General features: G+C 43.0%; 1 protein-coding gene across 6 annotated transcripts in view; it reads right to left on the bottom strand.

Moving 5' to 3' along the window:
* Positions 1-13,684, bottom strand: part of dlg2 (discs large MAGUK scaffold protein 2) — a 652,656-nt gene that overhangs the window by 73,680 nt on the left and 565,292 nt on the right. For all 6 annotated transcript variants that reach the window (XR_004412314.1, XM_033022520.1, XM_033022521.1 and 3 more), the window contains one exon: positions 10,357-10,432. Coding sequence is in view for 5 of the 6 variants with exons in the window: in XM_033022520.1 (XP_032878411.1) it covers positions 10,357-10,432 (76 nt within the window). In the remaining variant the exon portion in view is untranslated. The remainder of the gene's footprint in view (positions 1-10,356; positions 10,433-13,684) is intronic.

Genomic DNA, 13,684 nt, shown 5'->3' with positions numbered 1-13,684 from the left:
CACCCCATCAGCCATCGTATACATCATATAATTCTCCAACATTTTCGTCACCGCCAAAGGGATCCCACCACTGGCCATATCTTCCCATCTCCACTCCTTTCTGCTTTCCACAGAGACCATTCCCTCCGTAACTCCCTGGTTAACTCGTCCCTTCCCACCCAAACCATCCCCTCCCCAGGTAATTTCCACTGCAACCGCAGGAGATGCAACACCTGTTCCTTTACCTCCCCTCTCGACTCCATCCAAAGACCCAAGCAGTCTTTCCAGGCGAGGCAGAGGTTCACTTGCACCTCCTCCAACCTCATCTACTGTATCCGCTGTTCCAGGTGTCAACTTCTCTACATCGGTGAGACCAAGCGCAGGCTCGGCGATTGTTTCGCTGAACACCACTGCTCAGTCAGTTTTAACCAAGCTGATCTCCCATTGGCCCAGCACTTCAAATCTCACTCCCATTCCCAATCTGACCTCTCTGTCCTGGGCCTCCTCAATTGTCAGAGTGAGGCCCAGTGCAAATTGGAGGAACAGCACCTCATATTTTGCTTGGGTAGTTTACACCCTAGCGGTATGAACATTGACTTCTCTAACTTCAGGTAGCCCTTGCTCTCTCTCTTCATCCTCCCCCCTCCCAGTTCTCCCACTAGTCCCACTGTTTCCGCCTACATTCTTTCTTTGTCCTCCCCCTCCCCGACATCAGTCTGAAGAAGGGTCTCGACCCGAAATATCGGCAATTCATTCTCTCCATAGCTGCTGTCTTACCCGCTGAGTGTCCACAGCATTTTGTGTCTACCTGCAGAATGAGTGGTGTAGAAAGCGGAAAATTGGCAAAGTTATCGAGGAAAAATATGTATTTTAAAATTTAGAATATTTCATTTGATTGTAACTTATTCAATTGTACATGAGCCAAGCAGAACCAAAGAGTAAACAATCCTCCTCCACTTGATTTAGTGGCACATTATCACAATGATTGATTGGAATTACATCAATATAAAAAAATTGATTTAGTTCACTTCCCATATTTTTCCTCCAGTCAATTTCACGATAATTTAATCTTTTAAGTAAAATTGTTGACACAAGAAACTGCAGATACTGGAATCCTGAGCAAAAAACAAACTGAGGAATTCAACCGGTCCGACAGCATCTGTGGAGGAAAATGAACAGCTGATGTTTTGGGTCAGGGTTCTTCAAGACTGGAGTAGAGAGGAGGTAGCTGATAGAAAGAGGCGAGGAGAATGGGTGGTGAAGAGCTGACAAGTGAGAGGTGGATACAGATTGGCTGGCATATGAGTCAGATGGGTGATAGAAAGACGGAGACATTCACAAAGTCTGGAGGTGGTAAGTGCAGAAGGCAAATGAATGCAGAGAGTGGAATCTGATAAGAAAAGAGAGTGAAATGTCGAACCAAATAGAGGGTTGATGGATGGATGGGAACGGTGCATGATGAGCCAATGCAGAGGAAAGTGCCCGGGGAGGGGAAGGGGTAGGTGATGAGAGATGAGCAAAGTAGTGAGTCATGTAGAGAGTGATCTCTGTAGAGAACAGAAAGGAGTGGGGTGGGGAAGATGTCACCAGTAGTGCGATCACATTGACGCAGTTGGAAATGTCAAAGACAATAAGGTATTGGACGCAGGGACTGGTGGAGTGAAAGATATGGACCAGAGAACTCTATCCCTGTTCTGTCTGGGAAGAGGTGGGAGGGCAAGAGCAGTAATGTGGGGAATGGAGAAGACATGTCTGAGGGTTTCATCCATGACAAGAGTACAGAAAAAGTGATTGTCTACACTTATGTTTTAGATATCATCAACAAATGACTCACAAAGTTTGACTAAATTGTAGCATTTTACAGATGAATGCATATTCCTAGTAGCATGCATCAGCTACAGAAAGCCAAAGGGTAAAAGTTTAATAAAAATACATGAATAATGAATAAATGTTAATGGAAAGAATTTCAAGTACATTCTGTTTCCACTTTGAGGGTATAATGTAATACATGTTTTAAATCTGAAAAGAAGAGAAATTATTAGCGTTATTATTCCAAAGTAAATACCTCGATAAAACAATGAGTTCTGTTAAATTGCATAACATGAAATAACAGTTTAAAAAAAATTCAACATAACTATTTCTTCAAGACATTTAAGTTGGAATAACAAATACTTGCAGGAGTAAAAGCATAATGGGCTGGATACTCCTGGAATGGTTGCACTGCCTGCAATTCCTGCCCCCTACACTCAGTCGTGTCTGGATGTGGAAGGCGTCGTACCCTTGATTTGAGTAGCAAGGTTTTATCAGCTGCTATGCAGCATTTAGACTTTGAATTGCACCTAAAATTCAATTATATTTAAATTCTATAAAAATATATGTAATTACAAAAGCAAAAGTGGTTTACAAAACAAAATATCGGTGAAGAATGGCAGCACTTCTGGGCTCTACCAAAGGATGCCACATGTTCCATCAGTGGAGTGTTCTGACAGTTGGGATAGGGGGGTCTGTCACTCATATAATCTTGGACGTATTATCAGTTCATGGAATCATGGGATTTACCTCCAATGGAATAATTGAAAAGCCAGGAAAATTATATTGAAATTAACTTCCAAAATATTGGGCGAGTTCTTGCTGGTTTTGCTCAGTACCCTAACTCATCTACTCATTTGTCCATACAAATGTGTACTCTCATGAGTTAAATGCAGAAGGCCAATCATACTGGCCCTCTCCCTGCTCAGATTAGGTTAGGCATTGGATAATGCCTAATTCATATGTGATAGACAATAGACAATAGGTGCAGGAGTAGGCCATTCGGCCCTTCGAGCCAGCACCGCCATTCAATATTATCATGGCTGATTATCCCCAATCAGTACCCCGTTCCTGCCTTCTCCCCATATCCCCTGACTGCGCTATTTTTATGAGCCCTATCTAGCTCTCTCTAGAAAGCATCCAGAGAACCTGCCTCCACCACTCTCTGAGGCAGAGAATTCCACAGACTCACCACTCTCTGTGAGAAAAAGTGTTTCCTCGTCTCCATTCTAAATGGCTTACTCCTTATTCTTAACCTGTGGCCCCTGATTCTGGTCTCCCCCAACATCGGGAACATGTTTCCTGCCTCTAGCGTGTCCAAGCTCTTAACAATCTTATATGTTTCAATGAGATACCCTCTCATCCTTCTAAACTCCAGAGTGTACAAGCCCAGCTGCTCCACTCTTTCAGCATATGACAGTCCCGCCATCCCGGGAATTAACCTTGTAAACCCACGCTACACTCCCTCAATAGCAAGAATGTCCTTCCTCAAATTAAGGGACCAAAACTGCACACAATACTCCAGGTGTGGTCTCACTAGGGCTCTGTACAACTGCAGAAGGACCTCTTTGCTCCTATATTCGATTCCTCTTGTTATAAAGGCCAACATGCCATTCGCTTTCTTCGCTGCCTGCTGTACCTGCATGCTTACTTTCATAGACTGATGTACAAGGACCCCAAGATCCCGTTGTACTTTCCCTTTTCCCAACTTGATGCCATTTAAATAGTAATCAGCCTTCCTGTTTTTGCTACCAAAGTGGATAACCTCACATTTATCCGCATTAAACTTCATCTGCCATGCATCTGCCCACTCCCCCAACCTGTCCAAGTCACCCTGCATTCTCATAGCATCCTCCTCACAGTTCACACTGCCACCCAGCATTGTGTCATCTGCAAATTTGCTAATGTTACTTTGAATCCCTTCATCCAAATCATGTAAATAGCTGCAGTCCCAGCACGAAGCCTTGCGGTACCCCACTAGTCACTACCTGCCATTCTGAAAGGGACCCGCTAATCCCTACTCTTTGTTTCCTGTCTGCCAACCGCTTCTCTATCCATGTCAGCACTCTACCCCCAATACCATGTGCCCTAATTTTGACCACTAATCTCCTATTTGGGCCCTTATCAAATGCTTTCTGAAAGTCCAGGTACACTACATCCACTAGCTCTCCCTTCTCCATTTTCCTAGTTACACCTTCAAAAAATTCCAGAAGATTAGTCAAGCATGATTTCCCCTTCGTAAATCCATGCTGACTCGGACTGATCCTGTTATTGCTATCCAATTGTTTGGCTATCTCATCTTTTATAATTGACTCCAGCAGCTTCCCCACCACCGATGTCAGGCTAACTGGTCTATAATTCCCTGTTTTCTCTCTCCCGCCTTTCTTAAAAAGTGGGATAACATTAGCTAACCACCAATCCACAGGAACAGATCCTGAGTCTATAGAACTTTGGAAAATTATCACCAATACATCCACGATTTCTAGAGCCACTTCCTTAAGTACCATGGGATGCAGACCATCAGGCCGTGAGGATTTATCAGCCTTCAGTCCCATCAGTCTATCCAACACCATTTCCTGCCTAATGTGGATTTCCTTCAGTTCCTCTGTCACCCCAGATCCTCTGGCCACTACTATATCAGGAAGATTGTTTGTGTCCCCCTGAGTGAAGGCAGATCCAAAGTACCTGTTCAATTTATCTGCCATTTCCTTGTTCCCCATAATAAATTCTCCTTTTTCGGTCTTCAAGGGTCCAACTTTGGTCTTAACTAATTTTTTCTTCTTTACATACCTAAAGAAGCTTTTACTATCCTGCTTTATATTCTTGGCTAGCTTACCTTCGTACCTCATCTTTTCTCCCCGTATTGTCTTTTTAGTTATCTTCTGTTGTTCTTTAAACATTACCCAATCCTCTTGCTTCCCTTGTCAGCCATGGTCGTCCCTTTCTCCCCTTGGAATCTTTCTTCCTCCTCGGAATGAACTGATCCTGCACCTTCTGTATTATTCCTAGAAACACCCGCCATTTTTGTTCCACTGTCATCCCTGCAAGTGTATCTTTCCAGTCAACTTTGGCCAGCTCCTCCCTCATGGCCCCATAGTCCCCTTTATTCAACTGCAACACTGACACCTCCGATCTACTCTTCTCCCTCTCCAATTGTAGATTAAACCTGACCATGTTATGGTCACTGCCTCCTAATGGCTCATTAACCTCAAGGTCCTTTATCAAATCCGGTTCATTACATAACACTAAATCCAGAATTGCCTTATCCCTGGTAAGCTCCAATACAAGCTGTTCTAAGAATCCATCACAAAGGCACTCTACAAAGTCCCTTTCTTGGGGTCCAACCTGATTTTCCCAGACTACCTGCATGTTGAAATCTCCCATAACAACCACAGCATTAATTTTACTACATGCCAATTTTACCTGATTCAAATTGCGCCCTATGTCCAGGCTGCTGTTTGGGGGCCTGTAGATTAGTCCCATTAGGGTCTTTTTACCCTTACAATTCCTTAGTTCTATCCATACTGACTCCACATCTCCTTTTTCAATGTCACCCCTTGCAATGGACTGAATTTCATTCCTCACCAACAGGGCAACCCCACCCCCTCTGCCCACCTGTCTGTCTTTTCGATATGAGGTATACCCTTGAATATTCAGTTCACAGCCCTGGCCCTCTTGCAGCCATGTCTCAGTAATTCTCACAACATCATAGTTGCCAGTTTCTAACTGAGCCTCAAGCTCGTCCACTTTATTCCTTATACTTCACGCATTCAGATACAGCATTTTGACCTCCATATTCACTTTCCCCCTCGCACCGCTCACAACTGACCCTGACCTTATTCTGTTGTCCCTTCTCAAGTTTTCCTTCCCATTAATTTGAGAATCTTTTGTAATTTTCCTGTAGCCACTTCCCCTTCAACTCCATCTTTATACTCCCAATTTGTCAATCCCTCCCCCCCACAATTTAGTTTAAACGCACACATGTAGCCCTAGCAAACCTGCCTGCCAGAATGTCGGTCCCCCTCCAGTTAAGGTGTAACCTGTCCCTTTTGTACAGGTCACCCCTACCCCAGAAGAGATCCCAGTGGTCTATAAATCTAAATCCTTGCTCCCTGCTCCAGCCCCTCAGCCACACATTCAGATCCCCTATCTCCCTGTTCCTGTCCTCACTAGCACGAGGTACTGGAAGCAATCCAGAGATAACCACCCTAGAAGTCCAGCATTTCAATCTTCTTCCCAACTCTCTGAACTCATGTTGGAGAACCTCCTTCCTCTTCTTCCCGATGTCATTTGTGCCTACATGCACAACTACTGCCGGCTGTTCACCTTCTCTTTCGAGGATGTTCTGAATTTGGCTCGTGACATCCTGAACCCTGGCACCAGGGAGGCAACAGACCATCCTCGCATCTCGTCTGCCGCCACAGAATCGCCTGTCCGCTCCTCAGACAATGGAGTCACCCACCACTAGGGCTCTGCCCGACATCGGTCTCGCCGGTCGAGTCCCATCTCTAGGATTGGAGCCACAGACGTGTCCGCCGCTCGGACTGGAAACATCATCTCCCCGGACAGTTCCCTAGAGGGCGTACCTGTTTTCATTAGGCACAGCCACCCGAGTCTTCTGCATTCCACGATTTCCACCCTTTCTCTCCATCACACACCTTGGTTCTTCCCGTTTCCTCAGCGTGACTACCTCACTGTAGGTCCTGTTCAGGAAACTCTCATTTTCCCGGATGGCCCTGAGGTCTTCCAGCTGCTTCTCCAGTGCCTCAACACGGTCCTTTAGGAGCTGAAGCTGGACCCACTTGCCACAGTTGTAGCAGCCAGAGGCTCCATCCGTGTCCCTGGGCTCCCACATTCTGCAAGCTTCACACCATCTCATCTGCCCTATTATGTGTTCACCACGCTACGTCCTCTCAAGCTTTATGCGTAGGCTCCTCCCCAAAGACTCTCGAGCCAAAGACTCACACTTTTCTCACAGGGCACTTCCCTCACTGCCGCTCCCTAAGAGCCGTCCTTCTTATATTGACTGATAAATTGCCTAATTTACCAATTTACAAACCAAATTCCTCCGTTTTAAACTGTTTTCCCCCTCTGACTCACTTCTAACCCTCCTCCCACTCGGGTTAGAGCCAATCAGTGCTTTTTCCTGCTTCTCTTTGCTGCTGTTTCTTCAAAATCCACGGGAGCTCTGAGTTAAGTCTGCCTGTGCTATGCCTCTCTTTTTAAACTGTTTTCCCCATGACTCACTTCTAACTCTCCTCCCACTCGGGCTAGAGCCAATCACTGCTTTTTCCTGCTTCTCTTTGCTGCCGTTTCTTCAAAATCCACTGGAGCTAATATTCTGATAGGAGCAGAATTACACCATTTGGCCCATCTAGTCGACCGCCATTCAACCATTTCCTTCTTAAGCCCCATTCGCCTGCCTTCTACACAAAACCCATATCACCCTTACTAATCAAGAATATACCTATCTCTGCCTTAAAAATATCCATTGACTTGGACTCCACAGCTTTCTGTCTATGTCTCTGGTGGCACAGTTGAAGGGCTTGCTTGATGAGAACCTTGCACAGGCTTTGACAGAAGGTAAAACTGAACGTGGAGCCATGTCTTCTGCCAAACAGGCAGAGGTTTCCTTAAAGGTTTTTAAACATCTTTAAGATCCAAAGATATTTAACATCAAGTACATGAATTAAAAGTAACATTTCCTATCTTCCCAAGAAAATCTAAATTAATTAAGCAATTGAAATGATCAGAAATTATTACAAATATTGAATTAAAGGAAAAACACTTTAAAAAAATGAACAACTTTCTCTTTGCCTCCTAATCTCAGGCTCACTATTCCCACCAAATTCAAAGGGGCTTAGATCCTAACTCAACGAGGATCTGATGGCAAATTCCCAGTCCAATACTAGGGGATCCAAGCAATTTTGGGACTCACCACTGGACTTCCAATGGGCTCTATTCAGATGTAGTGGTATCTGTGACATTCAGTAAATCTGAGTGCATATTTCTGAGAATTATTTCTATTAAAAGGACTGAATACTGGCAATTTCTTGTGAAACTGGTGGCCTCAGCGAGCAAGATTTAGCCTGTTAAGAGCCAGTTAATTTGTTTTTAAAAAGCTTTTCAAATTAATCATAAGAAAATGAACCCAATTTTATACATTTGCTAATTTCCATTAATTAACTATAATTAATTAATGAATGCCAAATTTTCATCTGACTGCTACCATGCTTCATCATAAAATCAAAATTTTGCAAAACACTGCAACATCTGAAGAATAAAAGCTTTGAACATATTATCTGTCATATCTGCACCTATAATAAATCAATGCAAGTTAATTGCCCTCAAATAGAGCTCAAAGTTGTCATATCGATAACATTAAATTCTGCAGTGAAACATTTTAAAGTTAAGTTGAACAGGTGACAAACTTGTCAAGGCTTGTATGTAAAAGAATGGGCTTTGAGCAAGAAACTAAAAAGTACAGTGGACCAAAGTAACCCAATGGCAAACCTAGCAGCAGCATTTCACTGAATTGGGTAAAGTTGATTACAAACAGCAATGGGACTTGAAATTGCATGCTTCTCTAGCAGAATACACAGCATTCGATATCAATCAACATTCAACGCGACTGAGTCTAAGTATATAACTAAAGCTATACCAGGAGAACAAGCCTCAAGAGAGGGAGACATGCTAAAGAGTTCCAGAGATAATCTTATCTGCACCATTGCTGGGAGCAAGGTTCTGCCACACAAAGAACAGTGGGATCAGCTCAAATGTAAAATAGATAAGGATTCCCAGAATTTCATAGATGAGTCCTATTCTTCCTGGTGATGTCTCACAACTATTGTAACCCTTTCTCCAATGTCCATCCCAACCCACACAATGACAAATCCTGTTTTGGACAAGTGGTGTACCAATACCCATGCCCATTGTGGCATAATTACTAAGGTCACTGAAAGTCTCCCTACAATTTTCCGCCGTGATTCCAGTTAAAATTACAACTTTCAGAGCTCAGCCATGGCAGGACATTGCCCAAATTACTTTTCATTCTGTGCATGACTCTTGAAATTGCACATGTTTAATCTGTGTTACTATACTAACTGTTCAGTGGTTGGGAATAGTATCCCTTTTTAGCACAACGCTTTGCAAGTTGGATAAGTGAAAATTACAATGACTCCCATAGCTATCTTGACTACACTTCTTCCCACCCTTCTTCTTGTAAAGACTCTATCCCCTACTTGCAATACCTCCCTCTACGCCGCATCTGTGCCCAGGACGAGGTTTTTCATGCCAGGGCAATGGAGATGTCCTCATTCATTAGGAAACGGGGGTTCCCCTCTTTCATTATAGATGAGGCCCTCACTAGGGTCTCCTCGATATCCTGCAGATCCGCTCTCACTCCCCCTCCCCTCTCGTAACAAGGACAGAGCCCTCCTTGTCCTCACCTTCCATCCCATCAGTTGTCGTATACAACATATAATCCTCCAACATCCTCCATCCTCTAAAAGGGATCCCACCACTGGCCATATCTTCTCATCTCCATCCCTTTCTGCTTACCGCAGAGACCGTTCCCTCCGTAACTCCCTGGTTAACTCGTCCCTTCCCACCCAAACAACCCCCTCCCCAGGTACTTTCCCCTGCAGCCGCAGGAGATGCAACACCTGTTTCTTTACGTCCCCCATCGACCCAAACAGTCTTTCCAGGTGAGGCTGAGGTTCACCTGCACCTACTCCAACCTCATCTACTGCATCTGCTGTTCCAGGTGTCAACTTCTCTACATCGGTGAGACCAAACGCAGGCTCGGCGAGCGTTTCGCTGAACACCTCCGCTCAGCCCATCTTAATCAAGCTGATCTCCTAGTGGCCCAGCACTTCAAATCTCCCTCCCATTCGCAATCTGACCTTTCTGTCCTGGGCCTCCTCCATTGTCAGAGTGAGGCCCAGAGCAAATTGGAGGAGCAGCACCTCATATTTTGCTTGGGTAGTTTACACCCTAGCGGTATGAACATTGACTTCAGGTAGCCCTTGCTCTCTCTCTTCATTCCCCCCACCCCCCTTCCCAGTTCTCCCACTAGTTCCACTGTCTCCGCCTACATAATAGACACCAAATTTAATAAGCTTATGAGCTTTAATCTTGTTTGCTTTCTTAGAGTCAGAGTCAGAGAGTGATACAGTGTGGAAACAGGCCCTTCGGCCCAGCTGGCTCACACCGGTCATGTCCCAGCTACACTAGTTGAGGAGAAAACATTTTTTTCTTGAGGAGAAAAAATGTTTTTTCTTGCAGAAGGGGCAGGAAACATTTGCATGTGCACAGCATTTCAAATAGATAAAGCTATATTTACATATTTTTGGATACTCTGTATGAGCTTAATTTCACCACATAAATCGTGATAACTATAAAGATACAATGAATACCACAGTAAATCCTTAGATCTTTCAATTACTTTGAAATAAAATAACTCTTCGCATAGCATCTTGCATGTTATGTATAATATGAACTTAAGGAACTTTTTCATTTTGCATACAATAAAAGGATACTCAACACACCATTATTATTTTCACTCACCCCTTTGGAATCAATCACTCCAGGGTTGGCATTGAATTTCACAGTTTTAAGTCTAGATCGTTCTTTCCTTTCAACTCTGTAGATAAACAAGGATGAATCAGAATATAATATTTCTCAACTTGATGCTTCAGGAGAAAACTAAAAAAACATTATTTTTTAAGGCAAGAGCAATGTGTAGCTTGAACTATTACATTTTTTACACATATTTATAATTTAAGATCACATTCGTGTAAAATCACACCATTTGATTCATCAACTAAATGATTTTAACTCCCAAAACCCATTATTTTAACTCCCAAAACCCAATTTAAAGCAACGTCAACACCTGCATTGGGACCATATGGCATGCCTATTTACATGTCTGTCTAAATGCCTCTTAAATGTAATAATTGGATTTGTTTCCAACATAACATCTGGCAACACATTCTAGATATTAACCACTCTATGTGTAATAAAACGTACCTCTCAGAGCACCTTTAAAACTGGTTGGCGCTTCTAATGTCCTTAATGAGATCACTAAATGCTGTTCAAGAAAGACCTTAAAACTTACAGGAACATGGTATTTAAATGAAGTTTTAAGTGGGAGGAATGATTCCCTTGACTGCAAGAAACAATGAGAGAACCACTGCCAGTCTACTCTTATCCAATATCAATTATCTCAACTACTGATCCCATTTTCTAAATAGACAGGACCTTGGGAATGAGCAATATTTTATCGTCTCTATACTTTAGTAAAAACATGATAACACGGGAGAGGGTCCAAAGGACAATCATTGGACGGTCATGGTGGCGCAGCGGTAGAGTCGCTGCCTTACAGCGAATGCAGCGCCGAATTCGATCCTGACCATGGGTGCTGTCTCTACAGAGTTTGTACGTTCTCCCCGTGATCTGCGCGGGTTTTCTCTGAGATCTTCGGTTTCCTCCCACACTCCAAAGAAGTACATGTTTCTAGGTTAATTGGCTTGGTAATTGTAAAAATTGTCCCTAGTGGGTGTAGGGTAGTGTTAATGTGTGGGGATCACTGGTCGGCGCGGACCCAGTAGGCCGAAGGGCCTGTTTCCACGCTGTATATCTAAACTAAACTAAACTAAATTAGGTGTTGCCTGGTAGGGAAAAGTTCAGTTGTGAGGAGAGACTAGAGAGGCTAGGTAAAGGAAATATGATTGTGGTATATGTAATTATGAGGATGTAGACCGAGTAGACTGCAGGAATCTTTGCTTCCAACTGAGATGAATACTAGAGAGCTTAAAGTTAGGGTAAGGGGGGATATTTAGAGAAGATCTGAAGGGATCTGATACCATACAGAGCGTGGGGTGTTCTAAGAATGCATTGCCGTAGAGAATTGGAGTGGCTAAGAGCAATTAAGAAGTGTCTAAATGAGTACTTGATACCAAGGCATTGAAGGAGACAGACGAATGTAGCAAGATGTGATTAATATGGTTGGGTGCCCTTTGTGGGCATGGACATGGAGGGCCGATTAACTTGTTTCCATGTTATAATACTGTTTCCATGCTATAACTCAAAACCTAAGATTGCCTTCATGCCTTTCTTCCCATATGTTGAAACTGTTCAACATTGGATTTGTATCAGGCTGGATATATTGGTGACAATTAATGGTGGATTCCAGATTATGTCCAGCCAGTTTAAAATTATATGAAAGGCTAATCAAGTATTGCCACGCATTTCAAAGAAATCTGATTGAGAATTCAAGAAATTGTTTTAATCATTAGTCAAGCTCTATTTAAAATGCTATGTCTAGCTTTGAGCACTTGACTTTCTGAAAGATAATGATCCATTATGGAAATTTCAAAGGCAAGAAATTATAAATAGCGCACTGAAAAAAAAGGGATTTTTAAATCTTTCTTAATTCGAGAGACTCCCAAAACTGATTGCCTCAGTTGGAAGAACAAAATGGAAATAAACCATCATCATACTAATACTATTAATAGAAATGACAAAAGACTTGGACAATACCACATTATTTCATAAAGGTAGACACAAAATTGCTGGAGTAACTCAGTGGGTCAGGCAGCATCTTTGGAGAAACCCGATAGTGACGTTTTTGGGTCGAGACCCTTTCTGGAGAAATCCGATAGTGTTTTGGGTCGGGACTGATTGGATTGTAGGGGGGAGGGGGGGATGGGGGACTTTTGACCTTGGGACTCTGCCACTGCCAAAGTGAGGCCACACATAAACTGGAGGAACAGCACCCCATACTCTGCTTTGGTAGCTTACAACCGAGGCTCAAACCCACCCCCACCACGAACAGTCTGAAGAAGAGTACCGATCCAAAGCGTCACCTATCCATTTTCTCCCGAGATGCTGCCTGACCTACTGAGTTATGCCCCTGTCCCACTTAGGAAACCTGAACGGAAACCTCTGAAGACTTTGCGCCCCACCCAAGGTTTCCGTGCGGTTCCCGGAGGTTGCAGGTGGTTGCCGGAGGTGGCAGGTAGGGAGACCGACAAAAACCTCCGGGAACCACACGGAAACCTTGGGTGGGGCGCAAAGTCTCCAGATGTTTCCATTCAGGTTTCCTGACAGGGGCATTACTCCAGCATTTTTTGTTTATCTTTGTTATAAAACCAGATCGTGCAGTTCATTTCTATTTTATTTTTTAATAAAGGTAAGAATGAGAATTTATATTTTGCTTGTCTCAAGTTGGTGTTAAAATGTTTCTAGTTATATCCTTGATTACAGAAAACAGCAGAGAACATTATTTTAAATTTCAAATTTCAAACATGATTCTTTCCCTCTCTCTCTTCTATCGGAAGGTACAAGAAATTGTGAATTAGGGGAATTTATTTTTTTAAACATGTTATACAAAGTACTGCCTAAAATGGTGCTCAAAATAGGTTCATAAATAAACTGAAAAATAATTAGATATATACATAAGAAAGAAACATTTGCTGATTCCAGGGAATGAGCAGAGGCCTGGGAGCAATTGGCTATTATTTAAAAAAAAGAGCAAGATGAGTAGAATCAGCAAGGAACTGAAAATTTCAGATGCTGTTATTTCCAAACGAACAGGGGTGTTACTCAGTGAATTAAACATCAAAGTACAAGCAGTATGGCTTGACAGAGGGAATCAGGAACTATGTCCCTCCTTGTTCACTGGCGGTTATATTGTCGTCTGTTCAGTAATGCACTGACTTAATGGGCATTTTTCTAAACAATGTGCCACTCTCTACTCAGGTAAACCATTGTGAGAAATGGAAACATTCGCAGTTTTATAAAGCCTCAGCATATTTATTTTGTAACCCATACATGCATCATTGTTCCTGAATGCGAAAAAACCTAGAGATTATTTTTGTCTGGAAAAACACTG

The sequence above is a fragment of the Amblyraja radiata genome, chromosome 6 (assembly GCF_010909765.2).
Source record: "Amblyraja radiata isolate CabotCenter1 chromosome 6, sAmbRad1.1.pri, whole genome shotgun sequence".
In the NCBI taxonomy this organism is placed as follows: domain Eukaryota; kingdom Metazoa; phylum Chordata; class Chondrichthyes; order Rajiformes; family Rajidae; genus Amblyraja; species Amblyraja radiata.
Note: the sequence above shows the minus strand (reverse complement) of the source record. Positions and strands in the feature narration are given on the sequence as shown.